Here is a 17,017-nt window from a genome sequence, read left to right as displayed (position 1 = left end):
TGACTTTAGGTCCCACAATAAAGAGCGTATCAATTCTTAAAAAGTCGGCCTCTCACTTTTTTAGCTGCGTAGTCCTTGGGCGGAGGAATTATCACACATCAGATGAGCCTTCTGCCTGTTCTATAAAAATATTTATAACAGAATTTATAAAATATGTCCACAAAGGTGAACGAAAAATAATTAAATTGATTGAAGGGAAAACCAAAACACGTTGATAGGATCAACTGACAAGTAACCCGCAATCAGTGGTCGCCAGTCGAGGCAGGTTTCAAATTGAAATTTAAGGGTTGCTCGCATTAGTTGATACAGATCCGGACTTTATTTCTTTGTATCATAAGCATTTGAACGAAATTAAATAGTAACGTTTACTAATTGTCAAATCATATATAATTGTCACTTGTGACCATGCTTGCTGTATAAGTGAAACCTATTAACAGTTTTGTAAGTTTAAAATAAGCAAAACGCTTTTTAATCCGCTAAATACTTTTAATTTTAACGAGAAACCATCATCGCAAAACGAAATTACCAAACAAGCTAGATTGGCGTAGCATTAAGCCTAGATAAATAATACAAAATGTTAAAAGCTGGTGATCCATGAATACTCCTCTGTACCAAATTATTTGTATTTCAAATTGCGGATCATGGTATTTTGAACAAAACCAGTATTTTCCAACATTGGCAGCCTATTTGCCTACACAATAACGTTAAGTATATTGACTGGTTTTAGTATCGAAATTGTGAAAACTTTATAGACATATAGAGAATATGATTATTTTTATTTAGATTTGGCATTTATTATTTATTCGTTCTGCTACACTGTCAATAATTGATAAACATTTTCCAGAGAACAAAAGTCACTGCCATGTAACAGATAATTACTGGCATTTACACCTGGGTCACTTTTCATATTACACATTTTACTGTATGTGTAATATGAGGTTGTTTATATAAATGTGAATGTTCAGAGGACAAAATTTTATTATATTCAATAATTATAATATGTAATAGTTGTTTGGAAGTTAAGCGCGTACATACATTTCGGCGATTAATTTTTACTTATATAGATGATGCATTAAAACCTCTTTATCGTTGAGCTGAAGTGACAATGTCATCATCACAAAATGGCCAAGAGCGGTGAAGACTATACAAAACCTGAGAAACGAGCTCGAAGTTCTAGCCAATCTACAAACCTACCGTTGCATTTTGCTGTTCACAAGCCAGGATGCCACTTTGAAAGCTGCTGTGGTATTTGCAATTTGTTTCCTGGGGTGCTTCTGATTGCCTTTTGTCAGGTTCTGGTGGGTTCTATCCTGTTAACCTTAATCCTGACACACGGCACCCAATATGACGATATGCATCACACACCAAAATCACAGTGTAAGTACATTTAAAGTTACGGTAAGCGTATTCAAATTATGCTTTATGTTTATAGACAGGGACTATCGTGGTCGTAGATACAAGACAGTTACGGTGAACGTAAAATTTACAACAAAAAAAATCATCAGAATTGAAGAAAAAAGAGCAATTTAGTTTTTACTTATTTAAAAATATAACTCATTCGCGCATGCGGTTTAGGTACACGATAAATGCTTCACAAGGCTTTTTTTAAGTTTATCAGCGCACTAACAGACATCATTCATTCGGTTGTATTTGCGTGGAAATTTATTTACTAAGCTCATTATAATACAATTTTTAATTAATTATGAAAAATCTTCCTTCCATAAATTTTCACATATTTTAAGTATTGTAATATTGTGAAGTACATACAGTAAATTTATATAAAGCATAATTTTGGAATTGCCCTTAATTCCTCAGTCTTTGAAACTTCGTTTAGTCGTGGAAAAAATAAACTAAATTAGAATGCCTAAAGTCGGTTATATGTTCGGTAGTCTGGCTACACACTTTCTTTATCTATATTTAGCGACTGGGGCGATAAGAAGTGTACGACATTATTATACTATTTTTTTTTTATATAAAATAGGGGGCAAACGGGCAGGAGGCTCACCTGATGTTAAGTGATACCGCCGCCCATGGACACTCTCAATGCCAGAGAGCTCGCGAGTGCGTTGCCGGCCTTTTAAGAATTTGTACGCTCTTTTCTTGAAGGACCCTAAGTCGAATTGGTTCGGAAATACTTCAGTGGGCAGCTGGTTCCACATAGCGGTGGTGCGCGGCAAAAATTGCCTTGAAAAACGCTCAGTCGTGGAACGTCGGACGTCGAGGTGAGACGGGTGGAATTTTGTATTTTGCCTCGACGTCCGATGCTGAAACTCAGCTGCAGGTATTAATCCGAACAACTCCTCTGAACACTCTTCATGGTAAATGCGGTAGAAGATGCAGAGTGACCCCACATCTCTACGCAACGCCAAAGGATATTTTTTAAATTTTTTCATAACAAACTCTACCAAGCTAATGTAGTACCAAAATAGTATTTGAGATATATGATGGCTGATGTGGGGCAATCAGTTTTTGATGATATAGCTAATAATAACAAAACAGACTAGATTTTTCATAGGTTTAAAAGAAGGTATTATTTATTTATAGTTATGAGTCTTGCGTCAGGAGCGGTGCTGAGTGGAGTCACGGGAGCTGGTCTTCTACTAATTATTGTGGCTCTCACTGAGAATTGTCGAGCTATGCTGGTAATCATTACTACTTTAGATACAGTATTATCACCACAATAAAATATTAACAATATACCTACATACACAAGGAAGAAAAAGTAATGTATATCGTGCGAATGTAGCTTATAAATGAATGAAATTACTTTGAGATTAAAAACTGGGAACATAGACATTGAAATCAATATATATAATCATAGATAACTAGGTAACACTGAAAATATTTAGAAAATGAAAAACGGCTTAACTTAGAAAGTTTGCCAATACTTTTATTGTTTTTCGAAGTAATCTTCGTTCCTCTCTACACATTGTCGCATTTGATGGAACCACTGAGAAAAGCAGTGGGCCCATGCTTTCTTAGGGCTCCCCTGGGGGGCTCTGGCATTTTCATACGCTTTCACCGCATCTTCCATCCATCCATCTGGTATAAAGCTTCCTGATGCCTAAATGTTCGTGTAATATTTTTTGAACTTGAACCAATGCCCGTATCTGCTGATAGGTCACTCTCTTATCTTCCTCTACCATGCACTGATGTTATCTTCAGTCGTCCACGCTTAAACTCTTTAAACCAATTGTAAATAGTGGCACAAGAAGGGGCTTCGTTAAGAAATGCTAATCGCAGCCTATCATAGCTTTGTTGTTGAGTAAACCAATAACGAAAGTCATAATAAATCATTGGACGAAAATTTTCACGTGTTACAAGAGTTTTATATTTGCTGCCAATTCACAAAAACAAATGACAAATGAATGATTATGCATAATGTATACTACATTAGGTAACCAAAGAGTTCTAAAATTGAAATTCAAAAAGTTTTCCTCAGCAATGTTTCTAACTGGCCCGTTCTAAACATTTTCAGTGTTACCCACGTATCATTAAATGGATAAACGCATTGTGGGATAAGCAACACATTTCTTTGCTCACTTGATTATCTTCTTTATAGTAAAATAAGGTGATCAGCCAGCGAACACCAAAACTATATACTGACAAATAATCAGATCACTTAAAATAAGGATATATATACCTTAGTATTTGGTGTTTTTATGCTTTAATTACAGGTATACCTCTTGGTCGCCACTCTAGTCTGGACTGGGATAGTCACACTAGCGGTGATCAAAATTGCTAGAGCCTGCGATCGATTCAGTTACGGTAATATTAACATAGTACTAAACCATTTCCAAGAAGCTTTCACTCTGAGATAACCATACAAAGCATTTTTATTTCACCATTAGGATTTAGAATAATTATAATTCCAACAATGGAGCTTGGTCTTTCAAACCAATGTTGCCGCTTTTCATAAATAATTATATGAAATGTGATTTTTTAAAGAGTTTTTTTTTTTTTTTAATTTACATTTGTAAGGCGGTTTTTCAGGTGTCTCATTACACAATTAAAAAAAAAGAGAAATGATGGTCATAGCGCCGGAACCGGCTGCTAAATCGCGTGGGCGTTAGTCGGACTCGTCGGAGTAATTACGAGTGTCAAACGATTTGTACCACAAAAATTCTAGTATTCTCTAATAGTCTATAAAAAATAAGAGGCGGTAGTGTCATGCCATACTTCTCCAGTGTGACTTACAGCCCGCCATACCAACGCGAATGCATTATTTAAAAAAAAATACAATGGTTTCATCATTTTTCTTTGTTTTAATTGCGTAATAAGACAAGACATGAAGAACCGCCATACTGGTACAAATGACCCAATATTTTGTGTCACTATCTCCCGGTTTATGATTTATTCCATGAGTTTTAACAAATAATTAACCTCCATCCCTATAAAACTGCTACGGTCACATTCTGCCCACGCAGGCTTTTCTTGGCCTTATAGATCCTACAGCTGTCACAGTCATTACAGTAATTACCCGGGAGTTATATACTCCCCAATTCCTTATCCTCTTTTACGTACATTCAGTTATTATTTTAAAAAATATCTTTAAGCATCCCCTTGACCTAGGAAGTTTTAGTAAATAAATAACCTCCAAAAACTAATAACAAGCTTCATAACAAGGGCAACAATTTAAGTTAAAATTGTGTCACTTTTATTAATTATATGCTTTGATAAAGTTCTTTGGTTGTATAAATAATTTAGAAAAATAAAATAGAATTCTACTCGTCATGAATAACTTAGCTAGTAAGTAGGTCCTATTGATAAGAAAAATTTAAGTGTAATCAATTACAACCCCTTTAATTCAATCTGAAGTTGCGATTCACCGCTTTTTTATAAATTAGTACTGAGTCGTAAAGAACAAACGTAATTTAATTTTCTCTTCAAATTGAAATGGCTTCGTAATAAAATTTCTATTTTTCAACCTGAAATTGGCCCTCTGTGACACTTAGGCAATTTCTGTAGTATTTTATCGTAGAAACCTGTGATATTACTTACTGTCTTAGTGTATCTTTATTCGTAATATATTAAATTTCGTGGTTTAGACGTAGACATTGCTCGTAGGTAACCAGACCAGTTAGAGACATTGCTAGTGATAACTCTTTTTCAATTTAAATTTTAGAACTCTTTAGTAACCTAATGTAGTATATTGCATTTATTTGTGATTTGTTTTTGTGTCTAAATCTAATCTAAAACTCTTGTTACGCGTGTCAATGATTTATTATAACTTTCCTTATGGACTTACTCAACAACAAAGCTATAATAGGCTGCGATTAGCATTTCTTAATGAAGCCCCATATCGTGCCACTATTTGCAATTCGTTTAACGAGTTTTAGCGTGGAAGTATTTATTAGTATTAGGCAACTTTCTACATTAAGCCGTTTTTCATTTTATAAACATTTTCAGTGTTACCTAGGTATATAGGTGAGCTGGATTTTTTTCCGGCGAGAGGATTATTATGTATGGTAGACTCAGATATAAGGCAATCGACCTTCTGCACTTACCTCATAAAAATTCTCGATTTTAACATTTTACTGAATAAGCCATGGACCATTGCTTTATTATGATAACATGAATGAATATAACATGAGAACTAAAGAAAAAATGTAATCAATTTATAATAAATATAGAAGTAGATTTTATTTATGTTTAAATTCTGTCTGTTTTAGCGCCAAAAATAAAAGATGAGCAACATCGTTTGGACAACTTGGCGTGTGTTAGTGGTCTGTTTACTTTCCTTGGTGCTGGTAGGTAATATTTAATAGGAACTGGTACTTTTTGTTTATAACAGATTTCCTCCTCATCAAGAGGGTGATTTATTCCTCAGTATCTACAATTATTATCCCTGGAAAACGAACCTTTGGGTTAAACTATAAGCCTTAAACATGTATAACGACAAATCTTCGAGTTTATATACATATTTTTGAAAGGATATGGTGCTCAACAACAGCGGAATCAAATCTTAAGATTTGTTTTTTTTCACTAATATAAATAAAGAGATTTACACGCCAAAGTAATTTAATGCAAGGCGGCTGCTGTCTATTGTCTTATTTTCATTCTCTTATTTTTATTCTCTAGAGACTATTATTTTTCTCTTTAAACAATGAATTAAGAGAAACATTGTTTTCGCTCTTCGCTAAATTTTTAAACAGTCCTATTTCAGAAATATTTTTATAACCTAAATTTTAATATATATAACTTTTTGTTTTAAATATTTTTTAAATTACCACGTGACCTTTTTGCAATTCTGTTAGGTTAGGTTACAATTTAACATATTATTATTCGGTAGATTGTAATCTATCGAAGTGAAACCGGCAAATTACAATCATAAAATTGTCGAATTGTCAACAGTACGTTGAGGTCACAATCTTTCAACAGTTCACAATCACGCGAGATTGATTACAACCTTACGGTATTTACAATTTTATGGTGACATATATATAATCGTAATTTTCAGTTGTATATTTCTTCTCGTTTATGGTGGTGTTCAGCTTCTACCACTTCCGCTATGTGAGGCGAGCTATTTTGTTGCATGAAGCGGAATGTGAATGAATGTTTATGTTTTAAATAAATCTTTGCGTATAAATAAAGTTTTATTTAACGAAAATCATGATTCAATTAGATGCAAACCATGAGTTTTGACAAGTACATAGAAGGCTTACAAAATGTTACAACACCTCTGGTGACAACTAAATTTATTGCAGCATAGCAGATCGTCCACCACGATGTTTACAAAAAATTGTTACGCCATGGCTATAAAACTGTTTAATCACCTTCCTAGAAGTTATAGATCACTGCCATATAATTCTTTCAATAGGAAGGTTATAGGAAAACGGCAAAGTGCCTTTATTACGTAGGCGAGTATTTGGACCATACATTTGTAAATAATACATACACCGATTGTAAATAATTTAACTTTGACATTATTTTATGTTCTTAATAAATAGGACATTTTCAAAATTTATATGACATTTGCATGCCTATGTATGGCTGATTGTGCGGATATTTGTAATTGGTCGACCTCACCACTGTACCACAATCTTGGCAAATAAACGGTTATTATTATTATTAATGTATTTAAAAAACCACGTTAGACAATGCAATGTACCATATGTGCTAAAATTATAGGTAATGCAAACTTTACTGTATCTCCGAAGGATATAAAATAATACATGAGATTATAAAAAATCGTTTGGCCATCTATAATCATTTATTTCATACGAAAAGTTAATGTACACAAGAGTCCACTTCTCTTTTATATTTTATTAAATACACGACGCGGGAAAAAATAATGGTACCTTTATCAAGAAAGTGGAATTTGCGGACCGCCACAAATCCTTATCGACACACTGATTTATTGTCACCGCTAAATATTGTGTAGGCTTTGGTTTGATACTTTTGGACCCGTTTTGGACTCCAAAAAGAAATATTATAGCAAATATTATCTCTTTAGGCCTTAAAAAATGGTAATGTTCTAAATTAATTTATAATTATATTGTTTAACTTAATAAATAAATAAATAATAAACTTCGATTACAACGAAAATGTGTGTCCCAGGATCTTTTTGTAGTAAGACTTGTACTTCAGGAGTCTTTGACTTGCCTAATGTGTAACAATATCGAGAATTAACTACAATATTTTTTATGATATAGTTAGTTAATTTAAATTTATAATATTTTATTTAATTACGTACACTTTAAAAAAAAAATCAATGGCGCTACAACCTTTTTAGGTCTGGGCCTCAGATTTCTATATCTGTTTCATGATTTGTTAATCTAATAGGCAAGTAGGTGATCCGCCTTCTGTGCCTGACACACGCTGTCCACTTTCTGGGTCTAAGGCAAGCCTGTTTTCTCACGATGTTTTCCTTGGCCGTTCGAAAGAATTAAATGGGCACATAGAAAGAAACTACATTGGTGCACAGCCGGGTATCGAACCTACAACCACAGGAATGAGAGTCACACGCTGAAGCCACTAGGCCAACACTGCTCATAAAACAAAATATAATTTATCCGATTTCCTAGGTAACACTGAAAATGTTAGAAAATGAAAAATGGCTTGTAATGTAGTATTATTGTTTTTCGAAGTAATCTCCGTTCCTCTCTACATATCGTCGCATTCTTCCTTAGAGGTCTCTTCTATGGCATTTTCGTAAGCTTTCACCGCATCTTTAGGGCTCGTAAAGCGAATACCTCTAATTTTATCCTTAGTTTTTGGGTATAAATGAAGGTCACAGAGCGCCAGGTCAGGACTGTATGGCGGATGACTCATTTTCTCGAAACCTGATATAGACCTCAAATATTCACCAGTCTTTGCCAAGGTGTTTCTGGTCGTCGGTTAAAGTATGGGGAATCCATCTGGTACAAAACTTGCTGAATGTTCGTGTAATATTTTTTGAACTTGACACATACCAATGCCTAGGTTTGCCCGTATCTCCTGATATGTCACTCTTCCTCTATCATGCGTCACACAGCACTGATGTTATCTTCAGTAGTCGCTGTTAAAGAACGTCCGTGTAACGTGTAAATAGTGGCACGAGATGGGGCTTCATTAAGAAATGCTAATCGCAGCCTGCCATAGCTTTGTTTTTGAGTAAGCCCACAACGAAAGTCATAATAAATCAGAGACCGAAGTATTTATTAAAAGTGCAAGCTTTAATAATGACCTACTTAGTAGTAAATAACAAGCCTATTTAACATATATATTATTGTTAAGTTCTTTTTGATAGCAAAGAATATTTGTATGAATAATTAATAGGAAAGTCTTCGACCCAAGTTCTATTGGGATACGAGATATTTATTACAACAGCCCATTACCAACCTAACATTAGACTTACAATGGTGCCTCCTTTAAGTGAATCCATAGAGAAATACTAGTTAACCAATATGGTCCATATACACGCTGTTCCCGTAATGTTGGCCATAAAACGATGACATTTTATTACGTCGTAAATACGAAAGCCGAGCGATTCCTTGAAGATTATCACATTCCTGAAATATGCCGCATTTCGAGGATCAAGAGTAATATGTGGAACCTGAATTTAAGGTTCAAGTATACTGTTTTGAATCAAAATACGTTCGTATTTTATAAATGCATTAAGTTGCCGTTTAAGTAAAAAAATCACGAATTGACGTATATATTGATATTAGCGTTTTAGTACCTATTATCTTCCTCCGTCTATCTTCATGTGTAAACGCTCATGTGGTACTACTTAGTAATCCTTTGTACATTTATACATAAGTTAACAATATTTCCTTTGGGTAGTAAGTGAAGGCGAAGAGGGTTCGTTTGCTAATCCTCCGATCGATTTCTTTCCTTAATAATGTATTAATTTTTTTCTGTATGACAAAAAAAGTATCTTAGAGTACCTAGCTTTTTTTATATATCATAGATCCGCGCACTTTAACGAATTAAAATAATTTAATTTTTTTCCACAATGATGCAGTATTTGCCTGATAAAATGTACACGTTATACATGTATAGCACAAATGAAATAAATCTGATAGCCATCATGCCGATTCGTGTCGCACCCTCGTCGCGTGACGAATATCATTCCATACTATAAATCACAGCTTTATTTACAGCAAACCCATATAAAATACACCTATTGTCATGTGACTGATAACTAGGCGTGGCAATTGAAACAACCTTTAAAGGTAACGTATGGAACCATTCAATTTCTTAAAAAATGATTTTATCTTAAAATCGCAAAACAATTATCGCTGAAATTCTAAGCCTACTTCTTCGTCCTGATTTGTCCAAATTTATTCTATGATTGATCGCTTCTTTTAAAAGTATAGCGGCAGTATAACAGTGTTGGTTTCAGCGTGCTATACTCATCCCTGAGATCGTAGGGTTCAACCCCGGTTGTGCAACAATGGACTTTGTGTGCGCATTTAACACTCGCTCGAACGATGAAAGAATACGTTACATGTGTTAGGCACAGGAGACTGATCAGCAATTGCCTATTACAAAAAGCTCATTAAACAAATACAGATCAGAGGTGAGGAGACCAAGGATTGTAGGCCCACTGGTTTTTCAAGTGAAACTTCTTTGTCGGCGTTGGAAAAGAAATACCGTCACATTTTTCGTTTACGCGTCACTTTTTTCGGTTACGCGCCATCGTTTTCTTGTCCCTACCACGGTTTATTCGAAAATCGAAGCCATTAATAACAAAAGATGTAATAACGATAACAATGATAGTATTCATTCTATTACAATTAATGAAATTCTGTAATAATCTTATTAGTAATAATGTAAAATGAAGTAATTGTATTATTTGTATTCATGACTATGATAGTAAAAGCCTTTTGTTAAACTTTACCTAATTTAACTTTATTTAAGCAATTTCTGTAAAGTAGCATATAGTATGTTTCGAAGAATAAGGTCATAAAGAAGTTTCACGTACCTACACTAGTACACGCACACATTTTTTTTAGTATCAAGCATATCTAAATTAAAGTTACACAAAATATTCGATAAATATATTTTTTTAATTTTTCTTTATTTAATCACGCGTTCGGCTTTCAATCATAAACTCATAACAGTTGTTTTAATAATGATGCGCTTTCTGTGCCTGACACCGATTTTTAAGTCTAATACTAAATCTCTTTAGGGAAATCTCCATTAATATGTGACCAAGTTTTAGTGGTGCACAATTAAATTTTATATATTTAGCCACTTTTCAGCACGTGTGCCGTTAAACGAATTCGTATGGGAATTATATTAGCTCATGTTTTGTCATTTAACCATTTTCAAATAACGTTCGAACTCACTATCTCAGCATTGGGGGATCGTGCGTTTAACCGCTTGGCGCTACTGCATTGCGGTAAATAATATTACGTTACCAGGAAAATGGTTTCGATTGGTAAGACCTCCGTTCTGAGAATAAATTAAAAAATATCAATCGCATTATTATACAATTGCGGCGTTGCATAAAACTTAAGAATATTTAATGTTTTATGTTTTGTTTATATTTAATGATCCTTACCTATCGCCATCCCACTAATTATCTTTGTGTAACCGTTAATAAATTTTAAATAATCAAAGTTTTTAACATCACATATAAAATGGTATAAATAATGTACTTAATATAATATATATCCGCGCACCACCACTATGTAGAAGCATCTGCCAACTGAAGTATTTTCGAACCAATTCGATTTAGAGTCCTTCAAAGTCCCCAGACGATTCAAAAAACTTTTACGCTCTAGGAAGCAAGAGTGCTGGAGACACTTCTGCACCAGCATTGAAAGCAACAACCAGGCAACCAGAGTGAAATCATGCCTCTCTAGTGAGCCTTATCACTCAATTGGTTGTCTTAAAAAACCTGATAAATCATTTACAAAAACCGATGCAGAAACATGTGAACTACTGATGGAAACACACTTTCCAGGCTGCATAATTGCCAACGACCAAGCATGGCAACCCTACTCAGAAAGTGCCACCACCGACTCAGACTGGAATGTAGCTCACAAAATAATCACAAATGAAAAAGTAACATGGGCAATCAACTCCTTCCTACCATTCAAAGCGGCTGGCCTGGATGGCATCTTCCCAGGCCTACTAAGATGGAGTAGAAACCTTTTGGTGGACTATCTTGTCTCAATCTTCCGAGCATGTATAGCCCACCGCTACATACCCTTGAAATGGAGGGAAGTGAAAATAATATTCATCCCAAAACCAGGCAGAGAGGACTATACCCAGGCAAAATCCTTCAGACCCATAAGCCTCACATCTTTCCTGTTAAAAACAATGGAGAGGCTTGGAGATCTGGAAATACGTAGCCAGGTATCGCTATCCAAATTCCTGCACCCAAATCAGCATGCCTACAGCCCAGGCAAGTCAACGGATTCATCACTCCACAACGTTGTGTCTCGCATTGGCGACTCCCTGAAGTTAAAACAGTCAACCCTTGGTGCATTTATTGACATCGAAGGCGCTTTTGACAAAACAAACTTCACGAGCATTACCAGAGCACTCGTTACATGTGGAGTATCATCAACCCTGATAGAGTGGATAAACAACATGCTAAAACAACGAGCTATACAGTTCACTGTTAATTCCACGACACGGGGCATTGTCAGCAGAGGCTGCCCGCAAGGTGGTGTCTTATCGCCGCTACTGTGGAACCTTGTAGTTAACGAGCTCATCACAGAACTCAACGCTGGCAACCTCTACACAGTGGGTTATGCGGACGACATAGCTATCTTGATATCGGGAAGCTTTGAAAGTACCCTATGCGATCTCATGGGAAGGGCTTTCAAAGTAATTGAGAGATGGTGCATCAAGCACGAGCTATCTGTCAACCCATCAAAAACAGAGCTAATACTCTTTACAAACCGGAGGGTTCTGGGACCACACAGGCTTCCAAAACTCTTCAACACACAACTCAAACTCAAAAATGAAATAAAGTACCTGGGTGTGATTCTGGACAGTAAACTGCTCTGGAACAAACACCTAGAACACAAACTGAGCAAAGCAACGATCGCCTTCTATCAATGCAAAAAGATGCTAGGCGTGAAATGGGGCTTATCGCCTAAAATAACATTATGGCTATACACTGCCATAATCAGGCCAATGCTGGCCTATGGAGCCCTGGTTTGGTGGCCAAGATCTGAACTTCAAATGGCGATCACGAAACTGGGACGCTTCCAAAGGCTTGCCTTGTCCGCTGCTAGCGGTTGTATGAGAACAACTCCGACCGCAGCAATGGAGATAGCCCTGCAAATCTTACCTCTAGACCTACACATACAGCAGGAGGCGGCACTTGCGGCCATCAGGCTTATGGTATTGGACCTATGGGGAAAAAACCACTATAGTTCACACACAGTGATTCTCAACAGGGCAATAGAGTACCAACCTCTTATAGCTGCGCCATGTGACAGAATCACAAATCAATTAATATTCAACAAGAAATATCTTATACAACTGAGAGAAGAGGAGCAAGATCAGTCGCCCCTGAATGAGCTACGTATATACACCGATGGCTCAAAAACAGGGTGTGGCTCAGGCGCTGGTATTTTCTCCTTTGATCTCAACATCAACATACACCTACCTCTGGGCACACAAAGCACAATCTTCCAATGTGAATGTGTCGCTCTAACCGAAGCAGCCAGAGCCGTACAGCGGATGGGAGTCAACGACTTTCACATTAAGCTCATATCGGACAGTGCATCCGTGCTGATGGCGCTCGGTAACGAAAACACAAACAGCAAACTAATACTGGAGTGTCACGAGGCACTGGAGGCAATAGCTCTAACAAATAGAGTTACCTTACAGTGGATTAAGGGACACAGTGGCTCTCTCGGCAACGACGCAGCCGACGAGCTTGCGAGAAGAGGCTCTGGTATGATACCTGCTGGCCCGCATCCGCTTCTCCCCTTGCCCTTCTCGCTAGTTCGAACCTGGATTCGCCAGAGATCCACTGTACTCCAGAATCAACGATGGTCGCGAAGTGTAGATTGCAAACAGTCCAAAATAGCTCTGCCGGCTGTGAACCCGCAACTTACTAAGCGACTTCTAAACCTGAACAGAACCAATCTCAAAACAATCATAGGGACAATCACGGGCCATTGTCTCCTTAACAAACATCTTTTCGTCCTAGGCGCAACAGACAGCCCCTTGTGCAGAGGCTGTTTCAGCGCAGAGGAATCAGTCACCCACGTAGTCCTGGAATGCGAGGCTGTGGCTAATCAACGTACAAAAATCCTCGGAACAGTGAGGTCGCTCCGCGAAGCCTGTGAAGTGCCCGGGAGACTTCTGTGCTTCTGGAAGGAGTTGGGCTGGCTAAATTAGCCAGGGCTTCTACGCACAACGGACCGACTACGTGTCTAAGTGCGGAAACTGAGTCCACCTACCTAAACCTAAACCTAGAGTCCTTCAAGAAAAGAGTGTACCAAATCTTAAAAGTCATGCAACGCACTTGCGAGCCTTCTTGCAATTTGAGTGTCCGTGGGCGGTTTCACTAAACATCAGGTGAACATTGTATTCAAAAATTTATTATACGTTTATCCTAAAATACTGCATGTAGTTACAAATGTAATGACGGTGAATGCTTAGTTTTTTAGGTGTGCGCATATGTTGCTGACACCTAGTGAGAGAAGTGTGTAGGAAAGAGTTGTGTGTTAATAAATATAATTAGTAGCTAATATTTATCGCGCGCAGAAAGAACAACCGGTGCTGCCAATTGTGTGGTAAACATACATAAGGACAAAATATTGAATAACCATTTAAATCTTATTTTACGTTTATAATAAACGAATAAATATATGTTATGCGCCAGTGGGCTTTACGGGTGAGATTTCAGGCATTCAGAGTCGAGACGGGGTCCTAAAAGTTGAAGGTAGAAAGAGTCAGCCCGTTATGAACTGAATCTAATTACACTGTTTTAATCAAAACATTGATGTCCCTTTAACACTATAACTATTTTCTTGATATGATTAAAGGCCTTATCCAACAAAATACACTATTTAATATTCAGTTAAAATCAATTTTAAACATCGAGAAATTGATATCGACTCTTTTATCTTCGCTAATTGTGTTTATCTGTGGACCTTGGAATCTTCAATTCCACAAAATCGGAAGACACCAATTTAAGTGTCTTTAAGCTTTTTATGAAGAATAATTTTCCTGAAATTTTGATTACAATATAATACTTATGTTCAAAGCTAATTAATTGGAGTGCATTATTTATTATTAGATTTCTTATTTATTATTTGTAGATATTTTCGAATGGTGAAGTATTTATCAAGTATGTATCACAAGTTGACCTGTTTCCTTAGAATTCCTTTCGTTCATATGTATGCATATTTTTCAATATATTTAACGGGATTTTAACGCAGACAGACTCGAGTATAAACTACAAATATTTGGTTGTTAACAAGCACATTTCAGTTTAAATAACGTCGAATAAGAATTTTAATTCAAGTTTGCTTAAAACCACGGATTTCGTTCCAATTTATATTAAATCCAACATTTCGGTCACTTCGCAAATAAATTGGTTCTCTGATCCTATATTTCACTGCTTAACACTACTAGCTTTATATAATCCGATATCATAGTTTGCCGTTAAGTTTATATGAGGCGCTTTTAAATTACGTCAAATTTTCTTCTCGTTTCCATGTCCTGTAAAACGGCAATAGATATTCCTTTCATCTTATCCCATCTCGTCTCATGTTCAACGCTTAAATAATACAATAATCTGGAATATCACAACAAGATAAGTACAACATTATTATCAGTTATTTTGTTCTGATGCAGGGAACGGTCTTATTTATTTACAGCATAAAATTCGGAACAATAATCTTCTTATCTTCTCGCAAAACTTTCAATGTTGTTTTTGATGTATAGGTTTAATACAGAACTGTATTCGCAAAATAATTATGTGTCATCGAAACTTTTTCATTGCCCTATACATTTTTTGATGTTCATTCAATATTGTCATTTAATTTTTGATTTATTTGATAGAATTTATATCATATATATCTTGACGCATAAGTACTTATGAATTTAAACTTATGTAGGTATATTTATACTAAATGATATAATATGTATAGTGTACATAAAAGAAATGGAGTATACCAGAACAATGGATGTATAATTAATTGTACAGCAAATATTTTAACAGTTTTCTTTTAAATTGTCAATAATTTTAAAAAAATGGATGTTTGTGACACGTCGCTGATTTTTGGAAACAAAGAATAGCCGTTTTTCCACGACGTTTTCCATTAAGCTGGGTCTGAACACGTCTTCAGGTTAGTAATTGCAAGCTTAATCTGTATTACTGAAATAATAGTTATTAATTACTAATTTATAAAACAAATTCATAAAAGATTTAGGAAACCTAAATAGAAAGTTACGTAATACACGATAAACATCGGTAGTTTACTCACAATTTCTATTAAAACGTTTCTAGTATACGGTTGATAGGTTAACAGTAATCCTTTAAATAATTGAGGGTATTTCGCTTTATATTAACCACTCACGTATAACAAATCATTTAATTTATAGTAATAATTAAATATTAAATGCTATGAATTGAAAATTACATCCTGTGATATGCTGTGCTATGCCTATAATGCTGATGAGAATGCCGGCGTCTGGCTCTTCTCTCGAGTCCCGGGGTATACGAAAGCTCCGACGCTTTACGAAAATTGCGTTTAGAATCTAAGAAAACCTGAGTGACCAAATAACAGTTGGCTCATAGAATTAGTAAGAATTTAATTTATTCCTTAAACTGGACCGGCCCAAGGGGATGATAGAAGATGATAGATTCACAAAGCAATATTGCATATTTTTAAAGGTACACATAAAATTGTAACAAACTCACTTAGGACTGGTTAAGAATAAAAAACCCGAAACACATTGCTTAACCGTGTACAACAGTTCCGCCTTTGTGGTTAAACTCATTAACATACCGTAATGGAAATATTTTGTATTTAGAAAATAACATTTGACCGCATTAGATGTACAAAATTCACCATTTTGTAAGGTACGGTAAAGTAAGGTAAAAATGTTGTTTTGTCTAGGTTGTCATGAGCATTGACGATCCCGGTCAACTTTGGAGCGCTGTAACAGCGTTTCAAATGAACGAAATTTTAAAAAATTATAAAGGAAAATCTTCATAAAGAGATTCTCTTCAAAATTGTACTGACATAATTTAACTGACAGAAAAGAAAATAAGGTATTGAGCAAAAAAAGAAACTTTTAATGATTTTTTTTTACTTTTATTCTTACAACTTTTTGAATTTTGGATATACATATGATAAAAAGTGATTTGCTACAAAATATGTCTTTACAAATTTTTGTACGATGGATAGTTTAGGAGATATAGCCAAAAATGTGTAATTGGCATCCCTTTTTCCAAGGGTGCCAACCCTACAAACTTGGCTTTAAACTTGTATTGACGCCCTCTACATGTCTTATAAATAAAATTGCGTCCTCTAATAACCGATCAGTTTGGCCCTCAGATTGTAAAATTTCAATGGACTAAGTACATTTGAAAAAAAGTGCC

At 35.5% G+C, this 17,017-nt stretch overlaps 1 protein-coding gene across 2 annotated transcripts; it reads left to right on the top strand.

The window, feature by feature from the left end:
* Window positions 1–1,121: 1,121 nt before the first annotated feature.
* Window positions 1,122–6,589, top strand: LOC123713387. 2 transcript variants are annotated; one of them, XM_045667014.1, is made up of 5 exons: window positions 1,122–1,377; window positions 2,545–2,642; window positions 3,678–3,768; window positions 5,673–5,750; window positions 6,461–6,589. In XM_045667014.1, exons 1-5 carry the CDS (start codon window positions 1,122–1,124, stop codon window positions 6,553–6,555), a joined length of 618 nt encoding a protein of 205 aa, XP_045522970.1. In that variant the 3' UTR covers window positions 6,556–6,589. The 2 variants fall into 2 exon arrangements, with proteins under 2 accessions (XP_045522970.1, XP_045522971.1); XM_045667015.1 differs by having other exon boundaries at window positions 5,673–5,754.
* The last annotated feature ends 10,428 nt before the right edge of the window (window positions 6,590–17,017 follow it).

This window comes from Pieris brassicae, chromosome 8 (genome assembly GCF_905147105.1).
Source record: "Pieris brassicae chromosome 8, ilPieBrab1.1, whole genome shotgun sequence".
Lineage (NCBI taxonomy): Eukaryota > Metazoa > Arthropoda > Insecta > Lepidoptera > Pieridae > Pieris > Pieris brassicae.
Note: the sequence above shows the minus strand (reverse complement) of the source record. Positions and strands in the feature narration are given on the sequence as shown.